The sequence below is a fragment of the Panthera uncia genome (assembly GCF_023721935.1).
Source record: "Panthera uncia isolate 11264 chromosome C1 unlocalized genomic scaffold, Puncia_PCG_1.0 HiC_scaffold_4, whole genome shotgun sequence".
NCBI classification, from domain to species: domain Eukaryota; kingdom Metazoa; phylum Chordata; class Mammalia; order Carnivora; family Felidae; genus Panthera; species Panthera uncia.
In genome coordinates, this window is record NW_026057585.1 from 33,174,216 (window position 1) to 33,191,076 (window position 16,861).

At 35.9% G+C, this 16,861-nt stretch overlaps 1 protein-coding gene and 1 pseudogene across 6 annotated transcripts in view; both read left to right on the plus strand.

Moving 5' to 3' along the window:
• Positions 1-4,043, plus strand: part of ODF2L (outer dense fiber of sperm tails 2 like) — a 37,101-nt gene extending 33,058 nt beyond the window's left edge. For 5 of the 6 annotated variants that reach the window (XM_049616878.1, XM_049616879.1, XM_049616883.1 and 2 more), the window contains 2 exons: positions 749-874; positions 3,335-4,043. In XM_049616878.1, coding sequence (XP_049472835.1) covers positions 749-874; positions 3,335-3,463 — 255 coding nt within the window. In that variant the 3' untranslated portion in view covers positions 3,464-4,043. The remainder of the gene's footprint in view (positions 1-748; positions 875-3,334) is intronic. The other variant, XM_049616882.1, reaches the window with a different exon arrangement.
• An 11,000-nt stretch (positions 4,044-15,043) lies between these two features.
• On the plus strand, positions 15,044-15,651 carry LOC125913625 (60S ribosomal protein L17-like; annotated as a pseudogene).
• The last annotated feature ends 1,210 nt before the right edge of the window (positions 15,652-16,861 follow it).

Sequence of the window (16,861 nt, forward strand, 5' to 3'; positions counted from 1 at the left end):
TTGTGCAGAAGAAATTTTTGTAAATTACTTTACAATAACTTAGAACTAAATTTACAGTAGGAATATAGTTAGAGGACAGTCCTTCCCACTAGCTCCTTACTCCTGAACTAGCCCTGCCTCCACTCTTACTCTTCTGGCTCCAACTCAGAATTCTTGCAGAAAGGCTCCCACATATCTGAAGCATTGGATGAACATAGCCCAGCTAGACTTTCTGCTAAAATAAACCATCGTAGAAATAGAAAACTCAAATTCAGACCACTTTGTAAGTGAATGAATGAAAACAGTTTCTTGTGTGTGAGTGACATGTATACATCTCCTGCTCTGTCCCAATCTCATCCATCCAATCTGTGAGCAGCACTGGATGAGAACCTTCTATGCTCTGTCAGCACTCTAGACCCCACGGTGAATATCCATACAGTAGGATGGCAACTGGCAAGTTGGCCTCAGTAGGTTAAAAAAATACAGTATTGGGAAAAACACCTACCCAAGTCACAGAGGAGTGCAAATGTGTGTACTTCTTCCATCTCAAGCTAATTTTGCAGATATTTTTAACTGCAAAGAGAAATAAGCATACTTATGCTATATGTATTTTTTCAAGATAGAACATCTTTAGACATTTTCTAATTAAGCTAGTATACAGTTAATATCTGTTCAGAAAAAAGAGGTATAGTATAACTATGTCAAGTCTTTAAGTCATACTTTAAAGAAAGCATATTTAGTTATTTTACTCTCTTAATGAAAATTATAGGTTTCTGAAGAAATAGAGAAAATGTCATCTAGAGAGAGGGCTTTACAGATTAAAATATTAGATCTGGAAACTGAGCTTAGAAAGAAAAATGAAGAACAAAGTCAACTTGTTTGCAAAATGAACAGTGTAAGTATTTGTAGGGCTTAATATATTTTCATAAGAAGTAAATTAGCATTTAACATTCTTACTGTATAGTTTAGTTAAAGTATGAAGTGAGGAGATTGCTTTACTGGTAATATTAAAAATAACAAATTATATAAATCATAAAAATTTAAGATGTCATGATTATGCCAAAGAGTTATTATACTGCATCCTTGGTAGCTTCTATTACATTTCCCCAAGTCTCATCAGGCCCTTTCCTGCATATTACTTTTGCATGGCGACTGTTTAATGAAAGTTACAGATATAATCTACTTAGGAATTTCTGGTATGAATTTTTCATTTTTTTAAGATACACAATTTAAACTATTATGAGTTAGATTTTGATATCTGTCTTGAGTAATGAATATTATATTTTAGAAGGTGATGAGTTTGTGTTAAGTAAATATTCATATTGTTATATCTGCATATGAGACGGGTGCTTTGAGCCACTCAGCCATGAAATGAGAATACCAAATTGGCCGTGTTTAATTAATCTTCTAATGTCTTTTCCTAAATATTCATGAAAGTAGTCAATTGGCATAAGGCACTATGAGAGCTAGCACTAGTCGTGACTAAATTACTTGAAAACTATCTACTTGGTGACATAGAAAATGATGATACTTTATCTGGGAGCCGGAGACACCACGAAAACTATTTTTGTATTCCCAAGTGTCTAAAAGTTGAAAACGTGAAAGATTCAAAAGTTAAATGATTTTTGGCATGCAATTTTGGTTTCATTTTATCACCATCAAAAGTGCCATGGCAATTTAATCAGAACAAACGTTTCTCAGTTTTAATGTAGCATGGGCCTTCCCTTTATTCTAAATCTCTTTTATTTATAGATTGATTTTTTTAATGTTTTTCCCACCTTCAGAGTTTTTGATACTATAAAATATGTGTAATTAAAGTTCTAAAAAAAATAGTAAGATAAGTTGGGTTTCTCTACAATTTCCCAGTACTTGGTTAAAGCTTCCAAAAGAAAGAAGTTTAAGATCTGAGGTTCTGTTAAATCTGATAATTTTTACAGGATAAAAATCTAGAATTCTAAACATTGGTTTAGACATTACTGAAAAATGAGTCTATGTATTTTGTCCTTTCAGGGGACAGTTCTGTGGGCAGGTCAGTATTTATTTTATATACATATCTTAGCTCCAGTTGAATTGGAAGCACCCTGAGAGCCTGTCCCATAGTTGATTATATCCTGGTGTCTTCCACAGCACCCCGCCCAGGGTAGCAGGCTTCTTCAGATTTCCTGCCCAAGTGCTTCACCTGGGGCAGAGTGGATATGCAGACCCAGGCATGGCCCCACCCCCTTAACCCAGGCCATCCTTCCTGAAGCCTGAATGTCTCTGGAGTCTAATGCATTAGCCTATAATCCACAAACATTTCACATTCTACCCTACATATAAGTGTGTTCATATTAATATTTTTCCCTCCAAACTGTTGGGTAAAACTGATGTTCCGCAAAGATTCACTATATTCATTCTATGATTTTGTGTAGCCCATCCTCACACATTGTTTCCTCCCATGCCACTTCCCTCTCCCAAGGGGCATTACTCAGTTTCAGAAGGTGTCAGGTATCATTGAATACCTGATAGGAAGGAATGCAAAGATTTCTTTCTCTTTTGAAGGTGTGTACATTTTAGTTGGAAGCTAGATGGTATCTGCAACTTATCTATCTGAAGTATTTTCAGTGAACAGATCGATTTGGGAATTTGTGTGCAGCTGAATATTTTTAAAAATATATTGGGCTTTGAGGGGCGCCTGAGTGGCTCAGTCGGTTAAGCGTCCGACTTCGGCTCAGGTCATGATCTCGCGGTTCGTGAGTTCAAGCCCCGCGTCGGGCTCTGTGCTAACAGCTCAGAGCCTGGAGCCTGTTTCAGATTCTGTGCCTCCTGCTCTCTCTCTGACCCTCCCCTGTTCATGCTCTGTCTCTCTCTGTCTCAAAAAAAAATAAACATTTAAAAAAAAATATATATATATATGGCTTTGAATTTTTTCCTCAAATAAAGAACACCTATAATATTTAGAATTCTTTTTATTTTTAAAGATTTCTAAAAATGTTCATATTATAAAAACTGGAATTTTTAAGGCAGCAGAAGTCTTATGGTATAAAATAGAAATTTTTAGGCAGAGAAAATGGCAAAAACTAGTATTAAAATAGGTAGTGAAAATTATGATAGTTTCAATAAAATAGTATCACAGTAAAGATCAACCATGTATGTACTTTAGTCATGCTGAATTTTAAAGAAAAGTGAGCTCTAAAATAAGTAAATAATGAACATATCAGATGTTAGAATTCTCTCTTCAAAATTAAAATTGTGTATTTAATTACTGTATATATAAATTTTATATTGTGACTCTCCTTTGATATGAATGTCATTATTAATTGATCCTTTGATATGAATGCCATAATTGATTATGTTTGTTTCTTTTTTTATTTAGAAAGCACAACACCAGGAAGTATGTTTGAAAGAAATACAAAATAGTCTTGAAAAGTCGGAGAATCAAAATGAGAGTATTAAGAATTATTTACAGTTTCTTAAAACTTCTTATGTAACAATGTTTGGATAAATTGTTGGATTTATTTTCTATAAGTGATAGGATTTTACTTTAAGTCTAAAACATGATTGGGTAATAAATAAACTTTAATTTACGGGTGGGAGTAGTAGAGTTTTTATGTACATTTTTAAAATATAATTTATTATCCAATTGCAACTTTAAGATATAGATGTCAGTATTCCTTTTTGCCAGATAATTTCCACTTAGCTCTAGTTTAATTTAATACTTATTTAAATGATACTGGTTTTTAGAATGTTTTTCACGTACACAAAAGAAACCAGAATCTTGTTTATAGCCACCATTTAAGTGAATTTGTAATAAAGCTAGGCCAATTATGAGCCAAATACATGATTTTGAATAACCCATATAATTTGTTTTACATTGTGGCGCGCTATATATATATATAATCAAGGAAAATATTCTGGATATTAATTTTTAATAATGGTATAAGTACATACTTTCTAAAGATTCCAAATGTCTCAATGTACTTAATACCGTTTCAAGTATGATGCGATGCTAATTTCTGTGAGGCTTTTAATATAGAATTTTAAATTATAGCTATTAAATGCCAACTGATGGTGACAGATGAAAACATGTTGTCCCGCACTGTTTCTTTATAAAGAATGGGCATTTGGGCTCTCCTGTGAATTCAGTCTCTTTTGTGTTTAATTTTTTATTAGTGATTGTCTGGTGTTATCAGTGTAAACATTCTAAAGCCCCCTGAGTTTACTAAAAGATTACAGGGGAACAACTTGTCCCACCCCTTCCTATAGACAGCTCCCTTGGGATGATCAAAACAAGCACTCTTAATGCCAGGAAGCTTTAGGATAAGGTCTTTATTATTGTGACGACATGGAAGAGATACCAAGAGCTTGTTCCCGCTTTAATCCCCCACTCTATATGCCAAGGCAGGACACTCTCAAAGGGGACCGATGTAGTCAACAAGGAATCCAGTAATAGTAGCTCCTCTCAGACAATGGCTTGAGAGCTGTTTATTCAAAGGACACTCATGTCTCAAAAGATCATTCAGAGAGGCAAATTGTCTACTACATGGTCCAGCCTCTGGACAGAGGAGTCTCCCCGAGATGTTTTATCCTCTTCTCTGATCAGAAGTGCGATTCTGCTTTTCTCCAGTCTCCCTCAGTCCTAAGACTGCCATACGGTCTACAGGAGTTACTTGCCAATGACCCGACTGCTCGATAGTATTTTTCTTAAAATACCACAACACAGTAATTTCAGGACCTGGCCACATTTTTTGCCCAACAATTGCTAACAACATTAATGTTGCCTTTTTTTATCTTTTTTTTTTTTTTTTTTTTTAATCATAGTACTTTTGCTAAAATGCATACTTACCCTTGTGGTCCTTTCTTCACCTCCTAAAGCAAAGGGAGCTTTAAGAAATGCTCACATGAAAGGAAACTAAGGTTCCTGAGTATTGTTCACTAGACTATGAGCTCACTAGACTGTGAGCTCTTATTCAGATTTTTATTCCAGCCACTAGACAATAGCTGGTGTATAGTAAATGCTCAGGCGATGTTTGTGGATAGACAGATGGATGTTGAAAGAGAAAAGTATTCATATTCCTGTTTTACATTTGAAAAAAGTGTAAGCATAGAAGGATTAACTACTGTGGCTGTGGTATAAAACTCTTAACTTTTAAAGTTGGCAGCTGAGCTCAACTCTTCTGATTCTGAAGTTAAAGTTCTACATACGGTGCTGTTTTCCTGTCACAAGCAATGGTGGCAGCAGCAGCACGGCTATTATTCACCGAGTGTTTGCCATGTGCCAGACAAAGCTCCCGGTGCCGAGCATGTACTAGCTCATTGAATCTTTACATTTAACACGTAGGTGCTATTGACTCCATTTATTTTTCAGGAAACCAAAACACAAAAAGGTTTCTTGCCCAAGATCACAGAGCTAGTAAGTGGCAGGCATCCAGAGTCTCTGCTCTTAACTATGACCATACTACCTTCATATACATGTCATAAATAAAAGTAAGGGTTTCTTTTAACAATCATGCATTTACCTTATCTATGAATATTTTCTTTTTATTATACTTCTAATTTTTACCAAAGTAGTTTGGGCATATAACATTTAAAAATTAGTACCTACAGGGGCGCCTGGGTGGCTCAGTCAAGTAAGCGTCCAACTCTTGATTTCAGCTCAGGTCATGATCTCAGAGTTTGTGAGTTTGAGCCCTGCATCAGGCTCTGTGCTGACAGTGCGGAGCCTGCTTGGGATCTTCTTTCTCCCCCTTCTGCCCCTCCCCGCTAATGCTCTTGCATGCTCTCTCTCTCGCTCTCTCAAAAAAAAGTAAAAAAAAAAAAAAAAAAAATAGCACTTGCAATGTTTCAGATAGACTGTGGAAGAAAATGACTACCGTGGAGTCTCTGAGGCTGGTCCTAAGATGCGAGTGACAAAAGACAACAGGAAGCTTGCCAGACCCTAGAAGAACATTAGCAGTCTTTGTACTTAATGTTTCCATGTGGTGCATTAAGTATAGACGTTGGGCTCTACTGGTGTGTGAACCAAACTCAGCATTAGGGAGGCCTGGAGTCAGTGCCCTGGTGTCCCTAAGCAGCACCTCTACTTCCAGCTTTCCACCATCCCACAAAGTCCTTGTCCCACAGTGCTGACAGCCTGGCAGGGTTTCCTCTTTATCCTTGATATTCAGGGACTCAAGACTTTCTCGAATGCTAAAAGTTGTTTTCTGTTATTTATGTGATTATTACCTCTCCACATGTTCCTTTCCTCCTCCTTGTTTTGTCTCCTGGATCTGATCTCCGCACAACTTGCCTTTTCCCTCGGGGTCTGTCACAGGGTTTCTTGTGAGGTATTTCCACCTGACTTTTCTGACCACTAATGTGGTTCTCAAGGGCAGTCATTCTCTTTCTGTTGGATATTGAATTTCTAATTAATAAATCATGTTTTTTAGTTCCTGAAAGTACTGGGTTTTGGTTTTTTTTTTGTTTTTTGTGCTGTAATTCCATTATATTTTCATTAAAATTCTCATCTGTTTCTTCCATTGGTTCTACTACAGAAGGAATCTCAAGTTTCTGTCCTGCTGGCCATCTTTCTTTCCAAACCCCATAAGTGAGTTTTAATTTTCCTCGCCTACTCATGGTGGTGGTTCCCTCAATACCTGCCAGCAGGCCACCATGCACATTTCTTGGGCAGTGGCAAACCAGGTGGTGAAAGGTGGATGGCTTCAGTTCTTATGGCCTGAGACCTGCTACCCTCTGCTGAAGGGCTGTGAAAAACCATTCTTCTCCCAGATGTTTTCAGTCACGAGCATCGGTTCTCCTCAACTACCAACACTGGAAGCACTTTGCTCCACAGAAGAGCCCACTTCAAGGTGTTCAGGGGTTAGCAAGTTGCACCAGACAACAAGCGAAAGTTCCCTTTGGAGGGGAACCACCGGCGGTGTGTGCACCTAGAGTAATGTAAGGCAACTTGAAGAATGAATTCGATCTGTATCTGCCGGCTTGAGATTTGTTCATAGTTTTTATTTTTATAAAATGTTTAACCTTAAGAGTGACAGAATTATGTATTTGGTATGATTCACTTTCCATAATCAAGCATCTCTATTTGTGAATGAGTTCACATATGTTGGTATGAGCATGGAGGAAGGTGTAGAGAAGCCTACGTGCCTTGGTAGGGATGGAGGAAAGAGTAATAAGTTTTCACTATTCCAATGAGATTGAACTACTTTCAATTTTTGGCTAATCAAATAAAAAATTTTGAAGGTTGGAGGACAGGCATGCTAGGGAGTGGAAGAGTAGGACTGGTAGGAGGTTGAAGAGTAGGACTGGTCTGAGAATGAAATACTGGAATTGGATTTTCATAGGTGGAATAGTTTGGGACAAGGAAAAAGAAGTTTGCTTGAGGTGGAGTGGAGGTCACTGGAGCACAGGATGCTGTGTAACTGAGAAGGCATAGACGTTGAAGCCATCTAGAACGCGGAAGGGATCGGGGTGGAACTGAAGAGCAAGCATCCCGGTTAAATGTGGGCAGATGAGTAGGTCACTGTGATAAGGAGTGGATGTTTTAACACTCTCCTGGTGGTTTTGGTTGCATTTAGAATAAAATCCAAAGTCCTCAACATGACCCTTAAGGTCTTGCATGTTCTGGCCCTCATGTCCATGGCCTCAAGGCTCTACCCACTTCCTCACCCTCTCCAGCACTCTCCTCCTCACCCTCTATGCCCAGTTGCACTTGGTTTCCCCAAGACCAACTTCACTCCTTTTTTTTTCTTTTGAAATACTCTTTCTTCTACTTTGGCCTGACTAGATCCCCTTCATTTTCTCATATAGCTTCCTATTCTTTTCTTTCATAACTGGCAATTTTTTATTTGTTTGGTCATTTTGCATTTGTCTCACTGGATTTTAAAGGTGGTTAAATCTAAGTACATATTTGTACACTAAGTACATATTTGTTGGATGGATAGGTAGGTGGAGGGATGGTGATACTGCCATTACTTCTGAGCTTCAAGGTAGGAGGAGGGGTATGGAAAGGTATGGATATTACAGAGTCCAGAAGAATGAATAGCATTCTCTCCTGCAGTCTGCAGGGGAAGCAGTTTCCTGGGTGAGGCGGCAGGTTTCCTTTCATGTGCAGGTGGAGTCTGAAGAGACTCAGGATGCAGACCTTGTTTATAATCACATGTGTGTCCCATAGGCTACAGTGGCGAATGGGAGGGAGTTGGGAGTAAGTCAGGGAGGTGGAATAGGTTGCTTCAGGTAGTTTGAAGAGGAATGTTTTTTTTTTTTTTAATAAAAATTAATAAAAATCCCATATGTTGTCTTCTTTTCTTCTGATACTACTGAATTTGGATAGTTGCTTAAGTGCTAGGTATAACTTACTGTTTTTTATTTATTTAACATTACAACTGTTGTGGTGCTTTTCAATAACACTTCCACAAGAGAAGAAAATATTAAAAATAAATAAAAAATATTTTCCTTAAAATTTAAGATTTTCTTAAAATTGGAAAGTTCAGGCATATTAAAAAATTAGGTATCTTGCTTCTTTCTTTGGCATGGCTTGGGGTGGGGTTAGAGGGAAGAAGGACTGTTATAAGTGCTCCATATCGTTTGTTGTTATTAGATAGAGTTAATATTGACAACACACTAAGCTTTAAACCAGAAAAATTAAAACTCTGATTAGCTGTCATACTTTATTTTATTTTATTTTTATTTTAGAGAGACAGCGTGTGCAAGCCAGGGAGAGGGGCAGAGGGAGAGAGAGTGAGTCTTACGCAGACTCCCAAGTTTAACGTGGAGCCTGGAGCAGGGTTAATCCCATGACCCTGGGATATGACTTGAGCTGAAACCAAGAGTGAGACGCTCAACTGACTGAGCCACCCAGGTGCCTCTTGCTGTCATATGTTATTTTAAATAAATATTTTAATTACAAACTGTGACCACTTTTTGCAAGGTTAAAGTCACTTTAAGCTTTATCACTTAAGCTTAAAGTCACTTAAAGCTTTATCACTTAAAAAAAAATCCATTTTTTTAAAAGAACAGAATAGAAAGGGCATCTGAATCTAATATGGTAAGGCATATTAGAATGATAATTTCATTTGTGTAATTAATGGTAACTAAAACTTCTTGAATGTCACCTGAATACTATCTAAAACTTTTTTATATTTAAAATATTTTGTTTTATTTCTACAGATGAGCACAGTTAATTCTTTAAAACTTCATACATTTTCATTTCCATGCAAGAGCCTAACTTGAGTTTTAGTATTTTGAACTTGGCTTATTGAGAATTCTATTTTAGCCTTTCTGATAGTGTTCATAAAGTTAAAATAAGAGATAAGAATTTTAATTTTAAATGAGTTGACTTCTATTAAAACACCAAGCCTAACCCTTGAGAATATAGTAGACACAAAGATTTCTATACTTTTCTTTTTTTCTGCTCAACATATAAACAGGTCTTACAAATTAATAAAATACAAATGTCCATCAGATAAAATGGCCAAAGGATAAAAACAGACAAGTCATAAGAAATACCAATGGCCAACAAATATGTTTACAGGATGTTCAGATTTAGTCATAAAGAAATGTAAATGAAAACAAATCTTATCTTTCCCTACAGTAATTTTAAAGAGGTTATTCCTAGTTTTGAAAAGATGGGGTAAAATGAGAATTCTCACATCGTACTCATGGGACTTACTGTTCCGTTTATCTCTGGAGATACCATAATATATTAATTATTGCTCCACTGTTGGATAGTTATGTTGTTTGCATGTTTTCTTTGTTACAAACTCTTATACAGTGAATTTCATCATGCATCTAATTCTTACTTTAGGATAAATGCCTAGATATGAATTATAGTATCAAATGCCATGAAAAATTTCCAAGTTCTTGAAACACAATTATTTATGCCATTTGCTACAGTAATTTGCAACTTAGGCATTTATTCTAAGGTAATAATTAGATGCTGGCGGGAACTATTTCTGTTGTGCCATTCTATTGCTTAGCCAATGCCTGGCACCTAGTAAGAACACTTAAATCTTGTCATTCGACATTCAAATGAACAGCAATGTTGTCAAGCCATCTTTCAATTTTAGTTAAAACTGTAAAGTGGGAATGTGAACATGCTCTGAAAATTACAAGGAGTTTTGAAATTGTAAATATTAATATTTGTTCATAATTTTAGAAGTGCTATACTTTTGTTTCTAATATTTAGTTGATGTCAGTTCAAGTAATACCTAAAGCTGTTTATTTTCCTACATGTCTATTTATTTGATATTCATTTGCATTACTTTTTTTTTTTTTTTTTTTTTTTTTTTTAGTTTAAATAATCTCTACACCCAAGTGGGGCTTGAACTCACATCTCTGAGATTAAGAGTCACATGCTTTTCCAACTGAGCCAGCCAGGTGGCCCGATTTTAAATTTTTTTATCTTGTTAAAAGTCAAGTTAGGAGGCATCTGGGTGGCTCAGTCAGTTAAAGCATCCAACTCTTGATTTTGGCTCAGGTCGTGATCTCATGGTTTGTGGCATCGACCTTGCATGGGGCTCTGCGCTAACAGTGTGAAACCAGGGTTTCCTTCTCTCCCTCTCTCTCTGACGAGGCCTCCCACACTCACACATGCATGCTCTCTCTCTGTCTCTCTCTGTCTCTCTCTCAAAATAAATAATAAACTTAAAAAAAAATGAGTAGATGTCACCCATTCTTTAAAAAAAAAAAGTCAAGTTAGGTTGTAGTTAGTATACAATGAATTCTGGGTACAAATCTTTGTTGGAGATAGACATATAAAATATTTTTGACTTCTTAGTGAGTTGTTTTTTTACTTTCTTCATTCTGAGTTTTTGTAGTGTTTGTTTATTTATTTTGAGAGAGAGGGAGAGAGAGGCGGGGGAGGGGCAGAGAGTGAGGGAGAGAGATAATCCCAAGCAGGCTCCATGCTCAGCATGGACCCCAAGGTGGGGCATTGATCTGAAACGTGAGATCCTGACCTGAGCTGAAATCAAGAATTGGATCCTTAACCAAGTGAGTCACCCAGCGCCCCCATCTTTACTATTTGAGAATATTGTATATCCTTTCCCTTACTTCGAATTTTTAGAAAAATCTCTCAGTAATGTTTTACAGTTTCAATTAAATGCCTTGCCTGTATTTTTTTAGGCCTAGGTATTTGATTTTTTGATCTTCCTATCCATAGTATTATTTTTTAAATTTTATTTTTATATATGTGTTGTGACATAGCAACAGAGTTCATTTTTATATGCTTACCTTATATTCAGTTATATTGATGAAATTTAATTCTAATAGTTTATATGTTCTTTTGGATTTTTTTTTTTTTTTGTATACAATCGTATCATTTACAAATAAAGACTCATATTTCTCCTTTCTAATCATATGCCTTTCTCTTGTCTTTCTTTCTTAGTACACTGGATAGGACTTCCTATACAATTTTAAATAGAGATAATGACAGCAGATACTATTTTCTTCTTTGAAATCTTAGGGAATAGCTTTCAATAATTCATTAAGTATGCTGTTTTCTGTGGGTTATTGTAGATAGATTATCAGATTAAGAAATGCCTTTCTATTCGTAGTTTGCTAAGGGTTTTAATTATGTGAATGAATATTGGATTTTATGAATTGCTATTTTAATATATTTTTCAAAATATATGATTTCCTCTTTTTGGTTAATAGTGTTAATTAGATTAATTGATTTCAAATATTAAACCATCTTTGCACTTCTGAAAAAAAACCCATTTGTTCTTCTTATATTATCTTTTTTGTATATTGCTGGATTAAACTAATTTGCTAATATTTTCTTCATGATTTTTACCTCTCTGTTCATGTGAGAGCTTGGTCTGTTATTTTTTTTTTTTTTTTCTTAAAAACATTCTTGTCAGTTTTAGTTATGGGGGCAGTGTCCTACGGCAGGCGGGCAATTTTCTCTATCTCCCTGAATAATATTAAATTTGTGAAGAGTAAAGGTATATAAAAATCTCCCATCATTATTGTATATTTTTCTATTCCTCATTTTAATTCTGTCAGTGTTTCCTGTATCTATTTTGACCTATGTTTGTTGCATACAGATTTAGAATTGGGATGTTTTCCTATGAGTTGACTCCTTTTATCATTATTAAATGTCTTTATCTCTAATAATGCTTCTTGCCTTAAAGTATGTTGTCTGATATTAGTATAGGTATGCCAGCTTTCATTGTTTAGTGTTTGCATAGACAGTTGACCCTTGAACAACATAAGCTTGAACTGCATGGGTCCACAGGTATTTTTTTTTTTTAATAAAGTACTGTAAATGTATTTTCTCTTCCTTATGATTTTCTTAATATTTTGTCTATTTTATTGTACAAATACATTATATTATACATAATACATATGACATACAAAATATGTGTTGACTATTTACATTATTGGTAAGGCTTTCAGTCAACAGTAGGCTATAGTTAAGATTTGGGGTAGTCAAAAATTATACATGAATTTTGGACTGTGCAGGGGGTCAGTGCCCCTAACCTGCATGTTATTCAAGGGTCAACTGTATATCTTTTTCCATCCTATTATTCCCAACCTTTCTATAGCTTTGTATAGCTTTGTTTGCTTGCAGCCTTTTCAGTTTGACAATCCTCATTTATATATTTTAGCCTCTTTATATTTAATTTTTAACATAATTAGATTTAGTAGTCTTTTTTCTTTTTCTATTCGATCCATTTTTTCCCTAATATTTCTATGACATTTTCTCTCTCCTTTTTTCAAGGTTTTATTTAGATTCTAGTTAGTTAACATACAGTGTAATACCAGTTTCAGTCGTACAATAATAGTTATTGAACACTTCCATACAACACCCAGTGTTCATCTCAACAAATGCATTCCTTAATCCCCATCACCTATTTCACCATTCCCCCACCCACTTCCTTCAATTTGTTGTCTATAGTTAAGAATCTATTCCTTGGTTTGCCTCCCTCTCTGTTTTTTTTCCCCTTTGCTCATTTGTTTTGTTTCTTAAATTTGATTTATGAGTGAAATTATATGGTATAACATAATTCTTCCTCTGACTAACTTCACTTAGCACTATACTCTCTAGTTCTATCCATGTCATTGCAAATGGCAAGATTTCTTTCTTTTTTATGGCTGAATAATATTCCATTGTATGTGTACATCACATCTTCTTTATCCATTCATCAACTGATGGACACTTGGGCTGCTTCCATATTTTGGCCATTGTAAATAATGCTACTGTAAACATAGGGGTGTGTGTTTCCCTTTGAATTAGTGTTTTCCTATTCTTTGGGTAAATCCAGTAATGGAATTACTGTATCATATAGTAATTCTATTTTTAATTTTTTGAGAAACCTCCATACTGTTTTCCAGAGTGGCTGCACCAGTTTGCATTCCCACCAATGGTGCAAGAGGGTTCCCCTTTCTCTACATTTTCGCCAACACCTGTTGTTTCTTGTGTTGTTGATTTTAGCCATTCTGACAGGTGTGAGGTGATATCTCATTGTAGTTTTGATTTGTATTTCCCTGATGATCAGTGATGTTGAGCATCCTTTCATGTGTCTGTTGGTCATCTATATTTCTTCATTGAAGAAATGTCTGTTAATGTCTTCTGCACTTTCTTAATTGGATTATTTGGGTTTTCTTGGTGTTGAGTTGGAGAACTTACTTATATATTTTGGGGGCTTAGCCTTTATTGGGTAGGTCATTTGCAAGTATCTTCTCCCATTTAGTAGGTTATCTTTTAGTTTTATTGATTGTTTCCTTTGCTGTGCAGAAGCTTTTAATTTTGGTGTAGTCCCAATAGTTTATTTTTGCTTTTGTTTGTCTTGATTCAAAAGACATATCTAGAGAGATGTTGTTATAGCTGATGTCAGAGAAATTATTGCCTGTGCTGACTTCTAGGAGTTTCATGGCTTCAGGTCTCAGATTTATGTCCTTAATCCATTTTGAGTTTATTTTTGTGTATACTATAAGAAAGTGGTCCAGTTTCATTCTTTTTCATGTAGCTGTCCAATTTTCCCAGTACTATTTGTTGAAGAGACTATCTTTTTCCAATTGGACATTTTTTCCTGCTTTGTTGAAGATTAATTGACCATGTACTTGTGGGCTCCTTTCTGGGTTTTCTATTCTGTTCCATTGACCTATAGGTCTATTTTTGTGTCAGTACCATACTGTTTTGATCACTACAGATTTCTTTGTGATATAACTTGAAGTCTGGAATTGTGATGCTTTCAGCTTTGCTTTTCTTTTTCAAGATTGCTTTGGCTATTCAGTGTCTTTTGTGGTGCCATACAAATTTGAGGATTGTTTGCTATAGCTATGTGAAAAAAACTGTTGGTATTTTGATAGGGGTTGCATTAAATGTGTATGTTGCTTGGGGTGCCTGGATGGCTCAGTCGGTTGGGCGTCTGACTTTGGCTCAGGTCATGATCTCACAGTTTGTGAGTTTGAGCCCTGCATCGGGCTCTGTGCTGACAGCTCAGAGCCTGGAGCCTGCTTCAGATTCTGTGTCTCCCTCTCTGTCTTCCCCTCCCTGACTCATACTCTGTCTTTCTCTCTCTCTCTCTCCAAAATAAATAAATTAAAACAAAAAATTAACAAAATGTGTATGTTGCTTTGGGTAGTTTTGACATTAACAATGTTTGTTCTTCCATTCCATGACCATGGAATGTCTCTCCATTTCTTCATGTCATTTTTAATTTTTTTCATCAGTGTATCATAGTTTTCAGAATACAGATCTTTCACCTCTGGTTAGTTTTATTCCTAGGTATATTATTGTTTTTGATACAATTGTAAATGGGATTGAGTCCTTAATTGCTCTTTCTGCTGCTTCATTATTGGTGTGTAGAAATGCAAACAGATTTCTGTACATTGATTTTATATCCTGTGACTTACTGAATTCATGCATCAGTTCAAACAATTTTTTGATGGAGTCTTTCAGATTTTCTGTATAGAGTATGATGTCATCTGAAAACAGTGAAAGTCTCATTTTTTCCTTGCCATTTTGGATGCCTTTTATTTCTTTTTGTTTTCTGATATGCTGCAGCTAGGACTTCCAGTACTATGTTAAAAAATAGTAGTGAGAGCTCTTTCGTTAAGCAGCCTGAGGTGATCTCTGAAAATGGTTCGCTATTCACTTGACCCAGAAAACTGACAAAGTCATGCAAATCAAGAGGTTCAAATCTTTGTGCTCACTTTAAGAACACATGGGAAACTGCCCAGGCCATCAAGGGTATGCATATCCAAAAAGCCACCAAGTATCTGAAAATGTCACTTCGCAGAAGCAATGTGTGCCATTCTGATGCTACAATGGTGGAGTTGGTAGGTGTGCCCAGGCCAAACAGTGGGGCAGGACACAGGGTCCGTGGCCCAAAAAGAAGTGCTGAATATTTACTGCACATGTTTAAAAATGGAGAGAGTAATGCTGAACTTAAGGGTTTAGATGTAGATTCTCCGGTCATTGAGCACATCCAGGTGAACAAAGCCCCAAAAATGCGGCGTAGAACCTACAGGGCTCAAGGTCAGATTAACCCATACATGAGTTCTCCCTGCCACATTGAGATGATCTTAACTGAAAAAGAGCAGATTGTTCCTAAACCAGAAGAGGAGGTTGCACAGAAGAAAAAGATATCCCAGAAGAAACTGAAGAAACAAAAACTGATGGCCCGGGAGTAAATTCTGCATAAAATACATGCAAATAAAAGTAAAAACAGAAAACAAAACAAAGCAAAAAAATAGTGGTGAGAGTGGACATCCCTGTCTTGTTCCTGACCATAAAAGAACAGGTCTCAGTTTTTCCCCATTGAGTATGATATTAGCTGTGGGTTTTTCAAAGTGACCTTTATTATGTTGAGGTAGTTCCTTCTAAACCTACTTTGTTAAGGGTTTTTATCATGATTGGATGTTGTACTTTGCCAAGTGCTTTTTCTGCATAACAGAAAATGATTATCAATTGAGATAATCATATGGTTCTTATTCTTTATTGATGTGATATATCACATTGATTGATTTGTGAATATTGAACCACATTTGCAACACAGGAATAAATCCCACTTGATTGCGGTGAATGATTTTTTAAAATATATTGTTGCATTTGGTTAGGTAGTATTTTATTGAGAATTTTTGCATCTATGTTTATCAGGGATATTGGTCTATAGTTCTCTTTTTTAGTGGAGTTTTTATCTGGTTTTCATATCAGGGTAATGCTGGCCTCACAGAATGAGTTTGAAAGTTCTCCTTCCTCTTCTAGTTTTTGGAATAGTTTGGTATGGGGTGGGACACCTGGGGGGCTCAGTCGGTTAAGCATCCGACCCTCGACTTTGGCTTATGTCATGATCTCATGGTTAGTGAGATCAAGCCCCACATCAGGCTCTGTACTGACAGTGTGGAGCCTGCTTGGGATTCTCTCTCTCCCTCTCTCTCTCTCTCTCTCTGCCTCCCTGCCCCCCAACATGCTCACATGCTCTCTCTTTCTCTCTCTCTCTCTCTCTCTCTCAATAAAAATAAAGAAAGAAAGAAAGAAAGAAAGAAAGAAAGAAAGAAAGAAAGAAAGAATAGGTATTAACTCTTTAAATGTTTGGTAGGATTCACCCGTGAAGCCATCTGGCCCTGGACTTTTGTCTGTTGGGAGTTTTTTGATTATTAATTCAATTCCTTTGCTGGTTATTGGTCTGTTCGAGTTTTCTATTTCTTCCTGTTTCACTTTTGGTAGTTTATATGTTTCTAGGAATTTATCCATTTCTTCCAGGTTGTCTAATTTGTTCACATATAGTTTTTCATCATATTCTCTTACAATTTTATCTCTTTGGTTTTGGTTGTTTGTGTTTCTATGGTTTCAGTTCTCTGTTCTCTTTTATTTCGGATTTTATTTGAGTCTTTTTCTTTCTTTTCTTTCTTTCTTTCTTTCTTTCTTTCTTTCTTTCTTTCTTTCTTTCTTTCT